The 20,674-nt window shown below is 42.6% G+C and overlaps 2 protein-coding genes across 3 annotated transcripts; both read right to left on the bottom strand.

Annotated features, from left to right (window-relative positions):
- Positions 1-7,098: 7,098 nt before the first annotated feature.
- Positions 7,099-13,181, bottom strand: LOC118378483 (transcription factor Spi-C-like). Of its 2 annotated transcripts, none has more exons than XM_052492357.1 (5): positions 11,848-13,181; positions 8,829-8,916; positions 8,521-8,624; positions 8,261-8,360; positions 7,099-8,057 (listed from the first exon to the last, which is right to left on the bottom strand). In XM_052492357.1, the coding sequence occupies exons 3-5, from the start codon at positions 8,599-8,601 to the stop codon at positions 7,558-7,560; spliced, it is 681 nt and encodes a 226-aa protein (XP_052348317.1). In that variant the 5' UTR covers positions 8,602-8,624; positions 8,829-8,916; positions 11,848-13,181; the 3' UTR covers positions 7,099-7,557. The 2 variants fall into 2 exon arrangements, with proteins under 2 accessions (XP_052348317.1, XP_035621365.1); XM_035765472.1 differs by lacking the exon at positions 11,848-13,181 and adding an exon at positions 9,071-9,391.
- Positions 13,182-13,890: 709 nt separating this feature from the next.
- On the bottom strand, positions 13,891-19,482 carry LOC118378482 (bcl-2-like protein 13). The gene is made up of 2 exons (XM_035765471.2): positions 19,287-19,482; positions 13,891-15,181 (listed from the first exon to the last, which is right to left on the bottom strand). Exons 1-2 carry the CDS (start codon positions 19,404-19,406, stop codon positions 14,153-14,155), a joined length of 1,149 nt encoding a protein of 382 aa, XP_035621364.1. The 5' UTR covers positions 19,407-19,482; the 3' UTR covers positions 13,891-14,152.
- Positions 19,483-20,674: the final 1,192 nt, after the last annotated feature.

Below are 20,674 nucleotides of genomic sequence, written 5' to 3'. Positions count from 1 at the left end.
GCACATGGGGACAAAGATCATACCTTTTGGAGAAATGTCCTCTGGTCTGATGAAACAAAAATAGAACTGTTTGACAATAATGACTATCTTTATGTTTGGAGGAAGAAGGGGGAGGCTTGCAAGCCGAAGAACACCATCCCAACCGTGATGCACGGGGGTGGCAGCATCATGTTGTGAGGGTGCTTTGCTATAGGAGGGACTGGTGCACTTCACAATATCGATGGCATCATGAGGGAGGATAATTGTGTGGATATATTAAAGCAACATCTCAAGACATCAGTTAAAGCGTGGTCACAAATGGGTCTTCCAAATGGACAATGACCCCAAGCATACTTCCAAAGTTGTTGTAAAATGGTTTTTGGACAACAAAATCAAGGCCTTGGAGTGGGCATCACAAAGCCCTGACCTCAATCCTATAGAAAATGTGTGGGCAGAACTGAAAAAGTGTGTGCGAGCAAGGAGGCCTACTAACTTGACTCAGTTACACCAGCTCTGTCAGAAGGAATGGGCCAAAATTTCACCAACTTATTGTGGGAAGCTTGTGGCGGCTCCCCGAAACGTTTGACCCATGTTAAACAATTTAAAGGCACTGCTACCAAATACTAATTGAGTGTATGTAAACTTCTGACCCACTGGGAATGTGATGAAAGAAATAAAAGCTGAAAAAATAATTCTCTCTACTATTATTCTGACATTTCACATTCCTAAAATAAAGTGGTGATCCTAACTGACCTAAGACAAGGATTTTTTACTAGGATTAAATGTCAGGAATTGTGAAAAACTGAGTTTAAATGTACTTGGCTAAGGTGTATGTAAACTTCCGACCTCAACTGTTCTGACTGGCATGTAGTGTAGGCTTTTGCTATAGGATACTACACTGAGTGTACAAAACATTAAGGACACCTGTCAGGATTTGGCCAGGGTTGTTCCAGTTTTTAGGCAAAACCAAGATGTTACTGCAACCAGGAAATGAACAGGATTTCTGAAGCTACGTTTTGCATTGTCTCCTTATATGGCTGTGAATGCCCCAGGAATGAGCCTACCCTTTCTATCGTTTCCCCAAGTCTGCAGCATTGTGATGTATTTGCAGGCATATCATTGGAAGATTGACCATAAGAGACTACATTTGCCAAGTGTCCACACGGTGTCCTGCATGGAAATTGGTGCGCAAAACTCAGCTGCTGGTATTTTTCCATGGGATTCTGAGAAAAACCATGCTTCCACGAACGGCATATCAATGAAGAGATATTTGACAAAACACCTTGAGGATTGATTCAAACAACGTTTGCCATTGTTTCGGTCGATATTATGGAGTTAATTCGGAAAAAAGTTAGACGTTTAGGTGACTGAATTTTCGGTTCGTTTCGGTAGCCAAATGTGTAGTAACAAAACGGAGCGATTTGTCCTACACAAAGAATCTTTCAGGAAAAACTGGACATCTGCTATGTAACTGAGAGTCTCCTCATTGAAACATCTGAAGTTCTTCAAAGGTAAATTATTTTATTTGATTGCTTTGCTGTTTTTTGTGAATATGTTGCGTGCTAAATGCTACGCTAAATGCTAAGCTAGCTATCAACACTCTTACACAAATTATTGATTTTCTATGGTTCAAAAGCATATTTTGAAAATCTGAGATGAGAGTGTTGTTAAGAAAAGGCTAAGCTTGAGAACAGGCATATTTATTTCATTTAATTTGCGATTTTCAGAAATCGTTAACGTTGCATTATGGTAATGAGCTTGAGCAGTAGTCACGATCCCGGATCCGGGATGGGGAGTTCTAAAAGTTCAGCGTTTCCTGGGCTTCACTAACTTTTACCGCAAGTTCATCAAGAACTTCAGCTTGGTGGCAGCCCCTCTCTCAGCTTTAACCAAGGGTGGCAATGCAAGGTTTTTGTGGGGAAGAGAAGCTGTGACGGCCTTCCAAGGACTCAAGCAGCGCGTCCTCTCTGCTCCCATCCTGAGGTAGGAGGTAGACGGAGGTAGACGCCTCAGAGGTTGGTGTTGGAGCTGTCCTGTCTCAGAGGGGTGAAGACAAGAAGCTTCATCCGTGCGCTTTCTTCTCACACCGGCTTACCCCGGCTGAGAGGAACTACGATGTGGGGGATCGTGAACTCCTAGCGGTTAAGATGGCATTGAAGGAATGGAGACACTGGCTCGAGGGGGCTTCTCACCCGTTTCAAGTGCTTACGGACCACAAAAATCTGGAGTATATCCAGCAGGCGAAGCGGTTGAACTCTAGACAAGCTAGATGGTCTCTTTTCTTCAATCGATTCCAGTTTATCCTCACCTATCGGCCCGGGTCGAAGAATCTCAAACCGGATGCCCTGTCCCGAGTCTACGCTCCTGCCATTCGAGATGACACGGACATGCCTGTCCTTCCTGCTGCTAAGATCATGGCTCCGATCTCGTGGCAAGTTGAGGATACCGTGAGACGAGCTCAAGCTATTGAACCGGACCCGAAAGGAGGTCCTGCCAATCGGTTGTTTGTCCCCAAGGCAGTGAGGACTCAGGTCCTTCTATGGGGGCACTCCTCTCGCCTCACCTGTCACCCGGGCGTAGGTCGCACCTTGGAGTTCATCCAGCGTAAGTTCTGGTGGCCTACCATAAGAGAAGACGTTGCCACTTTCGTCAATGCCTGCCCCGTGTGCTGCCAGGGCAAATCTTCTCACCTCCGCCCGCAAGGAGGTGAGAAGACAGACCCTGGTCCCATATCTCGTTGGACTTCATTACTGGCCTTCCTCCATCCCATGGCAATACTACTATCCTAGTCATTATCGACAGGTTTTCTAAGGCGGCCAGGTTCGTCCCTCTGACTAAGTTACCTTCTGCCAAGGAAACGGCTGAGTTGGTAATTAATCATGTGTTCCGAGTCTTCGGCATTCCTCAAGATATGGTTTCTGACAGAGGTCCCCAGTTCGCCTCTAGGTTTTGGAAGGCCTTCTGCCAACTCATGGGGGCTTCTGCCAGTCTATCTTCAGGGTACCATCCGGAGTCCAACGGCCAAACTGAGAGGATGAATCAAGAGCTGGAAACCACCCTCCGATGTATGACTCGTAACAATCCGTCCACATGGTCGTCCTTCATTGTTTGGGCCGAATACGCACACAACACCTTGCGCTCCTCCTCCACTGGTATGTCCCCGCACGAGTGTCAGTTTGGCTATGCCCCTCCATTGTTCCCGGACCAGGAGGCAGAAGTCAGAGTGCCTTCAGCACCTTCCTACACTTACCCAGATCCCTTAAGATTAATCCCACATTTCACATTTCCTTATTAAAACCTGTTGTTTTTTCTCCCCTTGTCCCGGCAGACAGACCTCCCCCTCCGCCTCGTGTCATTGGAGGCCAGCCGGCTTATACCGTCCATCGGATACTGGATTCCCGCCGGGTGCAGCGGTCCTGGCAGTATCTGGTGGACTGGGAAGGCTACGGTCCCGAGGAGCGCTCCTGGGTTCCTGCCAAAGACATACTGGACCCTGACCTCATTCGTCAGTTCAGGGCCCTCCACCCTGAGAGCTGGTAGGAACGTCAGGAGCCGTTCCTAGGGGGGATTCTGTCAGGATTTGCCAGGGTTGTTCCGGTTTTGGTCACTAGATGCCCCCATTGTGCCTTTTGACCTTTTGTTTTCCCTTGATCCCCATTATTATTTGCACCTGTGCCTCGTTTCCCCTGATTGTATTTAAACCCTTTGTTTTCCTCTGTTCTTTGCTCTGTGTTTGTATGTTAGCACCCAGCCCTAGTACTCTGAGAACTCTTGTTGATCCCGGTGGACTCTCTTGTGGAATTCTGTTTTTTGTTCTTGTTTGTTTGTTTTTTGAGTGTCTTTTGAGGCTTTTTGTGCTTTGCCTTCCACCTTGTGGATTTGCCTTTTTTGTCTTGGAGGATTTCCTTTGTTCTTGTAGGATTCCTTTTGAGGTTGTGGAGTTACATGTTTTCCTGAAGAACTTCACTTTTTACTTCATTAAATACACCGTCTCAAGTACTGCTGTGTCTGCCTCATCTTCTGGGTTCTGCCTACTATTCGTGGCTCAGTTGGTTAAGTGACTGTTTCTCACTCCGGAGACCCGGGTTCGTAACCGGGTCCTGACAACACCTGCGCTATCCATGACAGACTGACCTGTTGAATTCAGGTGGAAGCTATGATCCCTCATTGATGTCACTTGTTAAATCCACTTCAATCAGTGTAGATGAAGGGGAGGAGACAGGTTAAATAATACTTTTTAAGCCTTGAGACAATTGAGACAAGAATTGTGTATGTGTGCCATTCAGAGAGTGAATGAGCAAGACAAAATATTTAAGTGACTTTGAACAGGGTATGGTAGTATTTGCCAGGTGCACCGGTTTGTGTTAAGAACTTCTACACTGCTGTGTGTTTCACACTCAACAGTTTCCCGTGTATATCAAGAATGGTCCACCACCCAAAGGACATCCAGCCAACTTGACACAACCTTGGGAAGCATTGGAGTCAACATGGGCCAACATCCCTGAGGAACGCTTTCAACACCTTGTAGGCTGCAACTCTATATTAGGAGGAAGGTGTTCCTGTATAGTCAGTGTATATGTGTATAATATATGTAAATGTATAAGTATGTGTAATACTTATATGCTCATATATGTGTGACACATGTAGTATTCAAATGTTTATTACATATACACTGAGTATACCAAACATTAGGAACACCTTCCTAATATTGAGTTGCATACCCTGTTCAAAAGCACTTCTTTTGTCTTGCCCATTCAACCTCTGAATGGCACACATACACAATCCATGTCTCAATTGTCTCAAGGCTTAAAAATCCTTCTTTAACCTGTCTCATCCCCTTTATCTACACAGATTGAAGTGGATTTAACAAGTGACATCAATGAGGGATCATAGCTTTCACCATGATTCAGCTGGTCAGTCTGTCATGGACAGAGCAGGTGTCCTTAATGCGTTGTACACTCAGTGTAGTATCCTATAGCAAAAGCCTACACTACATGCCAGTCACATACCTCTGTCTGTGTAAAATCTCACACAGCAGGCCTAGCTACTGATACAAATCTATAGACTAAATCAAGTCAGTCTTCAAATGATTGATGATTGAATTGATGATGATCTAATTGATGATTGATATTTACAATAGATTACAGTTTCTCATGTGAAAATGTGTCCTTTACAGTTGTCCCTGATGGCACTTCCGCAAGGCACTCAAGGTCGGTCTGCTGAACTGATAGGTCAGTCAGTATCTTCTTCACCTTGAAGATCTCTCCAGACAGGGTGTAGTTCCTCAGCGCCCTGGACATCTTCTGGTAGGTCATGGGCCTCCTGTTGCCTTTCCTCTGCCCCCAGAGTGCTGCTACCTGTTCCTTGTTCCGGGAAGGGAAGCGGAACACTCCGTCTGCTGCCACTGGCACCCAGGAAACGCAGTGGGCCATGCCAAGGTTCTCCAGCATCTCAAACAAGAAGTGAAACAGATGCACCTTTCTACCTGTAACCACAGTAACAATGATAAGATAGAGTGGAGCGTTTAACAATATCCCATCATAATTGATGATAAAAATCCCTTTTTGAGATGACCAGCTGTGATGGTGTTCAGTGGTAAAATTGTATGTATGTAAAACATACAGAGATAAGCGGTGTATGGGACCATTGTCCTTTACAGTTAAAGGCAGGTCTCTTTAGGCATTGGTCCCTCAGGGCAGCATGAGCTCCAGTGGCAGTATCTGCTAACCACAAAAAGGGAAGTTGCCTCTCTCACCAGGTCCAGTGTGGTGTGTGGGTGCTGGTCTTGCTGGCATAGTATGTGGCAATGTGTGGTCTGTCCCTTTCTCAGGCGGTGTAGTGTTGTTTTGGTCCAGTAGTGTTGTTGTGTAGCCACCATGTGATTGCAGGGCCTGAAAAACACGTTGTGTTTTTAACCAACTGAGTTGTATGACTGAGACAAGCAGAACCTCGCCCAATAAACTATAGCCATATACTGTGTATCTTTCACAGATCAAAGTGCTGTCTATGACAGGCTGACCTAAGCATCACGGGGAGGCTTATATCATTGAATGCGTACCTTTTCCTCATGGCACCAGTGATCACAACAAGTTTCACCAGAGTTTCCTTCCATTGTCACTGGTGTAGGCAAAGCACAGACGCCTCCCACTGCAATAGTGTAGAACAAGAGGTGGCATTAAAAATATACAATAATCCATTTATTTGTGTGATTCATAACGCTAATAGAGAATAACCTTTTTCTCTGCCATCTCCAGTGCCCTGTCTGTAGTGTTCCTCCAGAAAGTCCAAAATCACCTCCAGATCTGTCTGGTTGTCTTAGAAAGAATTCGGACAAAGATAACCGGTTCAAATTGCACAGCAGACTCACACATACAGTTCAGTTTGAAAGTGTGAAGTCAATATACATCACTGTGCAGTTATCCTTAAGCTTATAACGGTCTCATATTTACCATCGTTGTTGGATGCACGTAGATTGCTGCAGTCACAGGTCCTGATCCCAGGTTTTTCACAGAGTTGTGTGTTAGATGAGATGCATGAAGGAACTGTGTGACACCTAGGCTTTTATTATGCCTCCGCAACATGACAGCCAGTTGGGGCTGCCTTGCTTATCGCCTGGCCTGCACTACTCACCACAACTAGGCTACCGTAAATAAACCTTCACCACATGAACAATGACCACCACCAGAGAAGCACTGTCTCCCAGGACTGACCACATCCTCAACGCTGGGCAAGATAAGAGCAGCCATGGGCTCTCTTGACAAGAAAACAGCACTTATCACAATGGTTTGCCTTTTGGGATAGAGATACACCTTGTGTTCATGTCTTACAGAGTGTGGATTGATGGGGAATTGTGAGTGAGGGGTAGACAGTGTTGTTATTGCCGTTGCACAAGCAGACATATTTGGCTCATTCAACAAAGTTCATGGTTTTCTCTTTTTTTTCCTCTTTTTTTCCTCGGACACAACAAGGATGGGACACTTGTTGGAACTCATGACATTTTCACCACTGTTAGGTAAGCAAGAATAGCACAGTTATGAAGTCAGTTATGAAGTCAGTGTTGATGCAGTGATGAATCATTCATTGCCTAAAATAAAAGCGTATACACAGTACAAACACAAATTAAACAAAAATGATTTATTAAAATACATCAATGTGTGTGAGATACAAAGGATTTCAATTCATTATTTACAAAATGACATGCAGTAATACATGTTCTTATTTGAATCCAACGTTGTAGTTATTTCCCTTTACATGTACAGTACAAACACCGAATGCTTGTAACTGGTTCACAGTTCTCATAGGTTAAAAAAAGTTGATATATTTTCATTATTTACATATTCAATGATCCACAATACCTGATCAATGGTCATTTTCTTTTAAATGGCATAACTAACGGAGAGTAAACATTTTTACATTTTCTTTATGTTTCGTTACGTTTCCTGACACCCATAACACAATGGCTGCATAACAAGGCCCAGTTGTAGGCCCCTTCAGAAGTATGCAGGAGTAGCCATATGAATTGACAGCTAGCTAAAGCAGCTTTTAACCTCTGTTATTTTCCAGTGACATTACCTGAGTTCACGCCTTGGTGACTGTGGATGAAGTGAAGCTTGTGGCAAGATCACAGTCTCCCTGGAGGGAGTAATGTCCATACCAGTTGTGCCAGTCAGGTGCAGCAGCAGAGCCATAGTAAGCCTGTTCAGATGGGGCATGCTGCTGGTGGAGGAGTACCTCCCGCCCAGGGTGGCCAGCCCCGGGGTGCCCGGCGGGGGGAATGACGTGACTGATGCCCCCAAGCCTCTGGATGATCGATGGGTTGAACTGGTAGGTGAGTTTGCGGCGCACCTTTACGATCTCGCCCGTTCGGCTGTAGTTGCGCAGCGCCCGTGCCATCTTCTGATAGGTCATGGTCTTGCGGTTGCCCTTGCGCTTGCCCCAGCACTCGGCCAACTTCTCTTTGTTCTTGGAGATGAAGTGGAAGGTGCCGCTACCACGGTCGGTCCACTGGATGGAGTCAGCCGTGTTGGGATCGCCCAGAGCCTCATGCAGGTACTCATAAAGACGCAGCTTCTTGCGACCTGATGAGATGAAAAGGTTGACTTTAGTTATAATAAAATCATAAACAGGTAGAGATTCAGTTGTAACGATGTCAATTTGATACTTTCCAATCAAACATCTGAGTTAGTAGAAACATGTTCAATTCCAGCATGTGTAGTTGTACTCTCTGAAATCTCTTACAGACATTGTCAACACTCATCGCTGATGGCCAAACACTGCTCACCTTTGCCGCTCCTCGGTGGCGGTGCGATGGAGTAGAACTGGGGGTAGTCCATGGTCACAGATGGACCCAGTGAGCCGTAAGGAACAACATGAGGCCATGACTGGCAGGACGAGGATAGAATAACTGGTCAGGTCAGTCACATCCACATGAGATATGACACATACATGTACTGTAACCTTACATCACGGTTGTGCAAACTTGGAGAAGTCAGTCAATAGTACTATACTGGTAAAATACAACCACTTGTTCTGTACACTCACCGTCTGCTCATTCCAGTCATATGGACCTGGCACATCAGAAGGGTGGGTGATGGGGTAGCAGCACATTATGCTCGATCGCATTGGAGGCTCAAAGTACTTATACTCTAAGTAGTGGGAGAAAAATATAGTCATTGAATAGTCTTCACTGCCAGAACCAATGAGACTAAAATGTATTGAACCATTTTTCTGACATGCTCAATACAAAGAAAATATTAACAATAATGTCCGTGCCTAATATAATGATGGTGATTGTTAGCGTTCAGATTTAAATCTGGTTTTCTGGAATGAGTGTTGAAGTGTAAGTTTACCTGTATCACAATACGGATCGTCAGAGTGCCGTTGAATCACATCAATTGCATCCTGGAAGTGCTGGTTGATGTCATTATCCAGGGAGATCTAGGAAAACATCAATAACATGCAATCAACTACAATGTCGTAATTAGGAGAAAAGTTAAGCTACAGAATGAATAGGAATAAATGCCTTATTCAAAAACAACATGGAATGTATTTAAAATTAAACTAAATTGATCTTCAATCCGTCATGACTCACCATTTTGTATATTTGAGTGTAAACTTCAGACAAGGCAAGCAGTGTCTGACCACTGTCTGTGTGAGATGGATGTACTTGTGCAAGTGTATATATAGTGGTGTAAGCCCCCAATATTCACCTTTCGGCTAAAACGAAGCGTCAGATAAAGAGATTGGTCTATTTAAATGTTTCAACGTCAATTCGTGGTTGGCAACACTTCTCTTTTTGGAAGAGCAGATCAGATACACCTCCCACAATCACTCTTTCACACTGTTACTAGATCAGATCACATGAAGATCACATGAACAAACCTCTCTTATGACTTCATTTATCCAGGAATATCTTCCAATAGTATTCTAATTAGCATTTCTGGGTAGATATTTATTAACATACATATTATCTTATCATAAATGCTCTTCAGTAAATATAGACTTTCCTGTAAATTGAAATCTGAGACCCTTGAACTGCTGGGGGAAATGTCTATATAATTTCCATTATATCTTCTGTGTTTTAAGTGTATTGTATGACATGGCTAACACTTACATAGCCTATAGAAAGTCTACTCTCCTTTTCACTTTATTTTCACAATATGATGCGCTGTAAAGTGGGGTTGAAATAGATTTAATTGTCATTCTTTGTCATTGATCTATGCAAAATGCTCCATAATGTCAAAGTGAAAAGAAAATTCTACACATTTTTACAAATTAATAAAATTGAATAACTAAAATATAGTCGTTGCATTTCAAGCACATATTCAAATACAAACACCAGGGAGATTTTTGAAAGCCTAATAAAGAAGGTCAGTGCTTGGTAGATGGGCAACAATAACAAATCAGACATTGAATATATCTTTAAGCATGGTCAAGTTAATAGTAATGCTGTGGATGATGTATTAAACCACCCAGACACATCAAAGATGCAGTCGTCCTTTTGAACTGAACTGAGGACAGGAAGGAAACTGCTTAGGGATGTCACCACGAGGCCATTGATGATTTTTAAAACAGCTACAGAGTTCAATGGCTGTGATGGGAGAAAACAGGATGGGTCAATGTTGTAGTGACTCCACAATAATTACCTAAATGATAGAGCGAAAAGAAGAATAAAATATACAGAATATGCATCCTGTTTTCAACAAGGCGCTAAAGTAATCCTGAAGAAAAAAAACACAGCAAAGGAATACACTTTTGGCCTAAATGCAAAACCTTATGTTTGTAGAAAATCCTACACATCACTGAGTAACTGCCTCCTTATTTTCAAGCATGGTGGTGGTTGCATCATGGTATGGGTATGCTTGACATTGGCAAAGACTGGGATGTTTTTCAGGATGAAAATAAACAGCATGGAGCTAAGCACAGGCAAAATCCTGAAGGAAAACCTGCTTCATCTGCTTTCCACCAGACACTGAGAGAGGAATTCACCTTTCAGCAGGACAATAACCAAATCTACACTGGAGTTGCTAACCAAGAATACAGTGAGTGTTTTGACTTAAATATGCTTGAAAACCTATGGGAAGACTTTAAAATCGCTGTCTAGCCATGATCCCCAATACCTTGAAGAATTTTGAAAAGAATAATGTGGGAATATTGCACAATCCAGGTGTGCAACGTTTTTATGAGACTTTCCCAGAAAGAGTCACAGCTGTAATCGCTGCGAGAGGTGTTTCTAACATGCTTTGACTTAAGGGGTGAATACTTATCTAATCAAGGTATATTAGTGTTTTATTTTTCATTCATCTTTTTTAAAATTACATTTTTCTTCCACTTTGACATTACAGAATATGTGTAGATCGTTGACAAAAAAAGTACAATTCAATTATTTTTTTTATCACACTTTATAACATAATAAAACGTGAAGAAAATCTAAGGAGGTGTAGATTTTCTATAGGCACTGTATCTGTAACCAAACTGTAGTCATTGACATCAAGTGATAAAACCCCTATTAGTTTCCCATTCTAAAGCCTGAGTATAAGCTCCATATGGCCTTTAGCCCATCTAGCCTTTTTTCATAGTAAGTTATTATGGACACGCGGGATGGCTCCTGATCTATCAAAAGTAGTGAAAAGTGTTGCATCATGTCTGGTAAATAGTTGATCTGTATTTCACTAGATTAGCAATCTGTTGGTCTTAGAATTGATACAATGTTGATGATTTATCCTGACTTGTAATGGATATTACTGTATGCCTAAGACAAACACAATACGTGATGAGTGTTGATTTCAGCAGGGGACTGAAAAGTAAATGATTAAAAACCATACTTCCCTAATTCTAATGATGGAATCATCTGCACCTGTTAAAACCTTGTGTAACGTGATTGCACCCTCTGAACCACTAGGGATTGCTAACGTACTCACCACAATTTCTATATTTTTAACAGCATTTGTTGATTTAATTTTCACCCTTGATACTTCAAAGCATTAAACAAACTAAGTGATGATAAAAATAATAAAAATACAATACATAAGTACTGCAACTATAATTTGCTGTGAGTCGATTACATAGATTGAACCTTTTTGAGATTAATTAACATAATTAGTAAATATTTCAGTAAATCAATGTGAGCCACACCGTCTGGTCACTGTTGCAACCATATGCTGTACAGCTATCACAATTTTTTATAAATAGATATGTGTTGATTGACTGGAACTGTGGAACTGATCTATGCATTATGTCATAAAAGCTATCGTTAATGATTCATAGTTCAAGTATAAGTATTTGTCTTGTCCGCAAATCCCAACTCCTCCCTCTCCAAATAAACAAGGGATTTTTGAGAAGTTAATTTCTTAGATGCTGCCAACATACGTTTTAAATATCAACGGATTGACTCCTGAAGTTCCCCTTTCAGGTTCGCTGAGTGTGAATACAGCGGTGATCTTGCCTGGATGGGTAGATTAAAAGATTATGGTCACAATGCAATAAAGATGCACAGATTATATCTATCCGTATCCCTTGCCTACACAATGGCATATACTGTAAAACCGCTGTCTACACTCACTGAACTAGACCGTACATTTATATAACTAGACAGTTTTTGTGTGCATGTGTGTGCGTGTGTATAGATGTGTGTGTGCTTGTGTGGGGTTTCCTCTAGGTGACTAAGCATTGCTCGAGTGCTAGAAACCACAGTGCCTAAACGTTCTCCGCTTCTAGATTTCTTTCCATTGCACACATTAACATGGTCAAACTTCTGTCAAAAGTAAACTATAAATCAAAAACAACAACCATGCAACCAATAATGCAGGCTCTCTTGACTCCCTCTATTTACTAAATGTTTTTGTATAGATTGTGATCAAGTACATATTTTGATTAAAACATCACAGCTATAGTTCTAACAATTAACCCATAGCAGGAAGAATGGGGTTGAAATATTTACCTGAGAGCGTTCTGTGCGTGCGTGGGTGTGTATGAGTGCGTGTCTGTGCCAAGGTGTTTACATTTAATCATAAAGCAGCCATGAGGGCGCTTTATCTCTTCAAACAAAGAAGCATTTTTCTTCCCCTTCTCTGCAGGCTCTATTGAAAAGGTCTATTTATATCAACACCAATGAGGGAAGGGCAGTGTAACCGCAACACGGTCGACACCTATTCAACTTCTTTATTTACTGGCACTCAATGAAAATCAAGAAGTACTAAAGCCACTGACACAGATTAGATCTGTGGAATAAAGTTTGTGAGGCAACAGGGTTGTAATACTATATCGGTGAGATCATGCTCTGGTCAGGGCATATATTTAGATTATGGATGTTGAGTTTCTTTTGTTATTTTGTATCATTTTTTTCTGCAAGAATGTCTTTTTCTCTCACTATATCAAAGTAACTGTAGATGCCACTGGTTCCTATTAACGGAGAATTAATGAATTTGAGACAGTCAATGTCAACAGGGTAGATAACCTTTGGCTTGTGGTCCAACATGCATAGAGAAAATGTAATCACGTGCTATATAGGAAAAAATATGATGTATATCTCTGAGATTGTTTTAGATATAATTTCAAATGAAATAATACAGAATTAATAACGATATTTCTACTCTTTCCATTTGAAGTTTTAGCCAGTGAATCCATGGATATGGAAATGTGAACATGAGTCACTTATAATTATATCCACAACAGGAAACACTGTTCAACACATGGCCACTAGGAGGTAGTAAAGACACATCACACCATGTCAGAAAATTACAATAATACATCTAATTTAGTCAATCCTTCAGTTGAAAGAAAAAACGGTATATGTATGTACTTCATAGAAAGTGTTAACATTTATTACTTTTTATAACAGAGCAAGAATTAAGGTTGGGAATGTTTGCTGAGTAACCATAGTGTGTTTCACAAGGAATAAAAATGGCAAAGGGACATTTGCTTATCAAATCTATTTCCCCCACAGCGGCCAATGTCGGAAAATATTGGAGCACAGAGCATAATCTGAGTGCATTCAATTCTCTAGGGCTTGCAGAAGACCTTTATTGATCTGCCATGTTAAACCGGAAATCCATCTCTACAGTGCGTAGACAAATTGCAGCTGTTGTTCTGTATTACAGCAAACTGAGCACCAGAGGGCAGTGCAGAGTCATTACTTTAAGCCCAGATATCCACAGCTGCTACATAAGCTTTGGCCCTTTGCTGATTTGTAGCTGAGTCACTACACAGATGAATATCCACGAATACATTTGATCAAAAACTAACATAGTCACTGAGTTTGCCCACAGTGACACAGAACAAGCAATTATACAATACCCCTTGAAGTGGCTCAACTATAGTCATAATTAGTGTGTGTGTGTGTCTGTGCGTGTGTGTGCGGTTTTATTTTATAGTGCATTGACGGGGACAAAAAATAAACAACAAACAAAGATCTGATTTTTAAGATATTTTAAGTGTAATGTCCTGTGAATTTACAGAGAAACCAAAAGTATTGCTCTTCCAAATCTCCTGAGCTCTTCTGTGAACTGAGTTAGCACAGGAAATAGATAAAAAAATGCAACCAACCTTCATAATACTACATAGATGCAAAGAAATTCATTGTGTAAAATCCAGTATGTACTTGGTGGAATAGTTTAGAGTAGATTTGAAACGACCTGGGTTATATGGCTGCTGGGGTTCACAGGTTAGGGGTTTGCTACTTTCTGCAGTAGGCCACAGCCCCATAAGCTAACACTCCCACAATAGCCACCATTACAGCGCCCCCACACAGCAGCACAGGTAGCTCAGTGGCAGGGAGCCATGTAGCAGGCTTAGCCTCTGTCTTCTCTGGCGGAACCTCCTGCGTCACTGGTGGGATTTCCTGTGTCTCCTGGGCAGCGTGGAGCGAGACCGAGGACTCTGGTTGGCTGTTAGTTTGTCTCTCATCTGGTGGCTGTGGTGCTCCTGGTCCGAGGACCGGGGGAGGGTGGAGCTGCTCCTGCATAGAGTATTGGAGTTCTGAATGTAACTCAGATAGTGTAGGTATTGAGGGGACAGGAGTAGAGGAGGCAGAGGGGGGCTCTAGCTTCCAAACTGGCATGGGCATAGAGACGGTGGTGGCGTGGGATACTTCAGCAGGCTCCTCTTGGACAAATAGCTCCTCAGCCACAGACATCATTAAATCCATAGTCTCTTGGTGGTCAGCTGACACCTCAGATGAAGGTAATAATTCCTGGGTGTCCAGCTCCTCTTCCCTGAGCTCAGCCAGTTCTCCTTCTCCCCCAAGCACACTCATCACACTGGCCTGCAGCTCCTCCTCTTCCCCCAGGCTCCCGTCCTCCTCCTCCTCCTCCTCCTCTCCCAGCATCTCCTCCTCCTCCCGCTCTAGGTGGACCATGTCGGAGATGGAGGAGTGGTTCTCGCTGCGCTCCTCAGCTAGGTGGACCATGTCGGAGATGGAGGAGTGGTTCTCGCTGCGCTCCTCAGCTAGGTGGACCACTCCGTCGCTGCTGTCCAGGCTCTTGGTGTCCTCGGTGTCCATAATGTCTCCCACGGTGGACCAGGACTCTACCAGGCTGCTCTCTGTCTGCCAGGGGCCAGACCCGCCACTGTCTCCCTGGCTCAGCTGCAGCGTGGCAAGGCCCAGCCAATCAGGCTTCTGCTCTCCAGACAGGGAACTGACCTCACCACTGTCATCCCCTCTGGACACTGCTGGGACCTTGCCCTCCAGACTGAAAACCGGCCACTAGAGAGACACAACAGACAACCAACCATTAACATGAAAACATATTGGATAATATTGTTCAAAAAATAAAGTAAATTCCTAAAATCAACAATAAATTCATCAACTGTAGTGTGTTGAATATAAAACCTTTATAACTACTTAATAGTTGCTAGAACGATTGTGTGTTTTAATGACACAGAATCTCATAGGGTCTGTTTCTGCTCTCTTGCCAACTACTTATGGAATTGTTTGGCTTGAAAATGGCAGCAATAGAGTTGGCAAGAGCACAAACCGATCTGGGACTAGGCTATCTCATAGCTGTGGTCCCTGGAAAAGGTTAACCAACATATTAGAAGATGTCCTTCAGTGACGTGGACCGATCAAGTTCTGTGTGGAAAAAGTAGCACCCTCTGTTCCGTGTTGCAGCATTCTTTTCTATGTATAGCCTGACCCTCACAGGTCTGACTATGTATAGGCCCTATATAGGTATTTCCATGTCAGCCAGGAGCGGAAGCTATTCCAGAGATTCCACATGACATGACGTGTGGTTGAGAGTGGGGATATAGAGGAGAAGGGATTTTTACAAACCCAGCACGAATGGAGTACTGCAGTTGTGTCGTTGAAAATGTCTCACACAGTAAAACAGAGGACACAACGCATTGCACTTGCACAAAACGTTAGAGGTCGGAAAAATACAGTGCATTCAGAAAGTATTCAGACCCCTTGACTTTTTCCACATTTTGTAATGTTACAATTTTATTCTAAAATTGATTCAATTGCTTTCCCCCCTCATCAATCTACACACAATACTCCATAATAAGCAAACACACATTTTTTAGAAATGTTTGCTAATTTATATAAAATAAAATAAACTGAAATATCACATTTACATAAGTATTCAGACCCTTTACTCAGTACTTTGTTGAAGCACCTTTGGCAGCAATTACAGCCTCAAGTCTTCTTGGGTATGACGCTACAAGCTTGGTACACCTGTATTTGGGGAGTTTCTCCCATTCTTCTCTGCAGATCCTCTCAAGCTCTGTCAGGATGGATGGGGAGCGTCACTGCACAGCTATTTTCAGATCTCCAGAGATGTTCGATCAGATTCAAGTCCAGGCTCTGACTGGGCCACTTAAGGACATTCAGAGACTTGTCCCAAAGCCACTCCTGCGTTGTCTTGGCTGTGTGCTTATGGTCGTTGTCCTGTTGGAAGGTGAACCTTTGCCCCAGACTGAGCACTCTGGAGCAGGTTTTCATCAAGGATCTCGCGGTACTTTGCTCCGTTCATCTTTTTATAGATCCTGACTAGTCTCCCAGTCCATGCTGCTGAAAAACATCCCCACAGCATGATTCTGCCACCACCATGCTTCACTGTAGGGACGGTACCAGGTTTCCTCCAGACGTGCTTAGCATTCAGGCCAAAGAGATCAATCTTGGTTTCATCAGACTAGAGAATCTTGTTTCTCGTGGTCTGAGAGTGTTTATGTGCCTTTTGGCAAACTCCAAGTGGGCTGTCATGTGACTTTTACTGAGGAGTGACTTCTGTCTGGCCACTCTACCATAAAGGCCTGATTGGTGGAGTGCTGCAGAGATGGCTATCCTTCTGGAAGATTCTCCCATCTCCACAGAGGAACTCTAGAGCTCTCTCAGAGTGACCATCGGATTCTTGGTCACCTTCCTGACCAAGGCCCTTCTCTCCAGATTGCTGAGTTTGGCTGGGCGGCCAGCTCTCGGAAGAGTCTTGGTGATTCCAAACTTCTTCCATTTAAGAATGATGGAGGCCACTGTGTTTTTGGGGACCTTCAATGGTGCAGATTTTTTTTGGTACCCTTCCCCAGATCTGTGCCTCGACATAATCCTGTCTCGGAGCTCTACGGACAATTCCTTCGACCTCATGGCTTGGTTTTTGCTCTGACATGCACTGTCAACTGTGGGACCTTATATAGACAGATGTGTGCATTTCCAAATCATGTCCAATCAATTGAATTTACCACAGGTGGACTCCAAACAAGTTGTAGAAACATATCAAGGATGATCAATGGAAATAGGATGCACCTAAACTGAAAATTCAAGTCTTATATCGAAGGGTCTGAATACTTATGTAAATAAGGTATTTGTCATTATGGCGTATTGTGTGTAGAATGTTTTTTAAATCCATTTTAGAAAAAGGCTGTAATGTAACAAAATGTGGAAAAAGTCAAGGGGTCTGAATACTTTGAGGGCACTGTATTCCCCCAACACCCACTCCTCACCCTCTTATTGTCCCCTTGTCGTTCAGTCCATCATTTCCATTTAAATGCCACCTGTATGTAATTGTTAATTCCTTGTATATTGAGATTGAATACATATGTCCTTCACTGAGTGACCCTGATTAATCATTATGCATGTAAATCTCATCCCAGGCACAGAGTCAAAACACTGAGATCAAGTCAGAGCTGTTTATTACATAATGAAAAAGCATAGAACCACAGTGGCAGAGGACATAGAGGTCACCTTTATCCATGTTTATGATAAATATTTCCTGATTTGATCGACAATGAATGATCAAACAGCTCATGCACTTGTGCCGTACTACTTGTGTTCCTCTGCACAGTTACAGAACGCATTGTGTGTTTGTCCTGAGATGGACTGTCTCTGAGAGGCACATCAGCAGAGACCGTGGATTAAATATCTGTTGGCTAAAGCTGAGTGTAAACTGTAAGCATGCCGAGAAAGCTGCCCTCTCTCTAACATCGAGGCCTGCCAGGTGTATGTTACTAGGCATTTTGGCACAAGGGAAACCAGTGACATGGTGATCACGCTCTCCCTGCAAGGTACAGAGCAGACCTATAGGCAGATATCCACAAACGTGTTTATGTGGAAGGTTACTGTACAGTACCTGTTCTAAAGCATATTAATTGCTTAATCTGTCCAATAAGACTCATTCACTCTTTGAGTTATAGGTTTCCAATGATCCACCCCCTGACAATGGCTTTTAACCCCCACAGAGTTTAATTAAAACGAATCCCTATAATGTGGAGTCCCACTCCTTTCCAGACCTGTTTTCAATTACTATTTGGAATCTTTCAGATACATTTAGTGTTTGGTTTAGTCTGTCTGGAGTGCCAGATGGACGGGGTTTGCACGTTTGCGACTATTCTATTGGCTCCATTGCGCCAGGAAAGTTCAATCAAACCCAGATTAAGTATTTGCAATGATTTCAAATAGTATTTGAACCCAGGTTTGTTCTCTTCCCCATAGTATCAGATACCCATGGTACTGATGTCAGAGACTAATGGTCATGATATCAGAGCCCCAGAGATAAAAGGTCAGTCTGAATGTCAGACAGAGGAAACGACACACTCTCAGCCCCTCGTGAACCATCTGATGATCTTAGCCGATTGGATTTCTAGAAACAGACACATGACAACAGACACACACACGCATGTGCACACACAAACATATACACAGGGACGTACGGACACAGACACACACACTTGAGGAAAGGCCGCACATAAGCTAGTATTTTCTGATGTCAATGACAAGTTAGCTGGACACAAGACTTCGAACATAGTCCTGTCCCTGTTGTTTAATCAGTTACTAATGACAACCATCAAACAACACCCAGAGAAACAGACCTGTTTATGTTGACAGGTGATACACATGGTTAAAACTTAAAACTTCTTGGAGTTGTGCCCTTTATAACATCAAAGAGCTCCATGATGGCTGATATAAATTCCTTCTATATTGGTTTAACAAAGCAAGCTTTTACAAGGCCCTCTCCCCTCAACTACATATATTACTACTACTTGTGTGTACTATTATGTCCTACTAATACTACTACAGTAGTATACACTCACACACCACAATTCCCCTAAAACAGGGCTCTCCAACCCTGTTCCTAGAGAGGTACCCTCCTGTAGATTTTTCGCTCCAACCCAAGTTGTAACTAACTTGATTCGTCGTATCAACCAGCTAATTATAAGAGTCAGGTGCGCTCGATTAAGGTTGGAATAAAAACCTACAGGATGGTAGCTTTCCAAGAACAGAGTAGGGGAGCCCTGCCCTAAAACAACAACAAGATATCCTGTGATGCGGCCTTGCATTCCATTAATTAAAAGCAGAATAAAATAAGTGTCTTTCTTACCTGGCTCCTCTCTGTAAAGTGTTGAAAGTTGTAGGTGAGAGACAGATGTTGAAATAGAGTAAGAGACGTGCACTCGGACAGAAAGTCAGGGCTGAGGACACAGCAACAAGAGGGTGACATACACGCTGTAGTTAGCAATGGACTACCAGCTGCTCCACAGGACACAGCAGCCCCCCCCCCCTCTCTCTATCTCACTCTTCCACTCTCTCTCCCACTCTCTCTTTCTCCATCCCCTGTCCAGTGCCCAGACTATGACATAACAGTTGGCTACAATGTGGCCATGCGTGTTTTATGGAGTGAAAAATAAATATATTCCATTTGTAAGAGGCTGCTATAGAATTGCAGCATGCAAAGTGATTGATTACTTCATCATTGTGCCAGCTTGGTAAAATAGCTCTGCCTTCTATTATGCCTATTGTCTTGCACTGGGTAGACCTAACTAGCTGTAAGTCAGTGAAAAACCTCTGAGTGACACAATAGTTAACAGTACAGAGGAGGCAGAGAGGGTAGTGCTGTCACAGGCAGTTGGCCAAAGTTTTCTGACACACTTCCAGATGGCAGACAGTCATTCACTGTTCTGTAGAAGGAAAGAATGCAGACTGAGTCAGAACCAGAATGGAAACTCTGTGCTATTTTTATGGAATTCCTCTAACCCTCTAGCATCATCTACTGGCAAGCACCATGGTCTGCACCATTGACTACCTAGTCAGTCTGCAGCGTGCTAATTTTTTCCTGAGGATTATTACGAAAATCCTTTAAATAAATGTTGGTGGGAGGAGCTTCAGGAGGATGGGTTCATTGTAATGGATGGAATGGAATAAATTGGACAGAGTCAAACATGTGGTTTCCATATGTTTGATGTGTTTGATACCGTTCCTTTCATTCCATTCCAGCCATTACAATTAGCCCATCCTCCTATAGCTCCTGTCACCAGCCTCCACTAATGTTGACTTTATCCACAATTGATTTCCTTCTAATTTTTATCATATTAGCTACAATTATGTATCAAATCATTTAAAATATTAACATTTGAGAAACAATTTCAGTGAGAAGTCCATGCTTGACAGCTTTATTTAATTTAATACAAGCATTCAGAAAGTATTCATACCCCTTGACTCATTCCACATTATGTTGTGTTACAGCCTGAATTCAAAATTGATTAAATATATGTTTTTCTCTCATCTACGCACAATACCCCATAAAGACAAAGTGAAAACATGTTTTTAGAAATGTTTACAAATGCATTGAAAATTAAATACAGAAATATCTCATTTACGTAAGTATTCATACCCCTGAGTCAATACATGTTAAAAATAGCACAGAGTTTCCATTCTGGTTCTGACTCATTCTGGATTCTTTCCTTCTACAGCACAGTGAATGACTGTCTG

The sequence above is a fragment of the Oncorhynchus keta genome, chromosome 33, assembly GCF_023373465.1.
Source record: "Oncorhynchus keta strain PuntledgeMale-10-30-2019 chromosome 33, Oket_V2, whole genome shotgun sequence".
In the NCBI taxonomy this organism is placed as follows: domain Eukaryota; kingdom Metazoa; phylum Chordata; class Actinopteri; order Salmoniformes; family Salmonidae; genus Oncorhynchus; species Oncorhynchus keta.
This window is presented reverse-complemented; position numbering and strand designations above follow the sequence as displayed.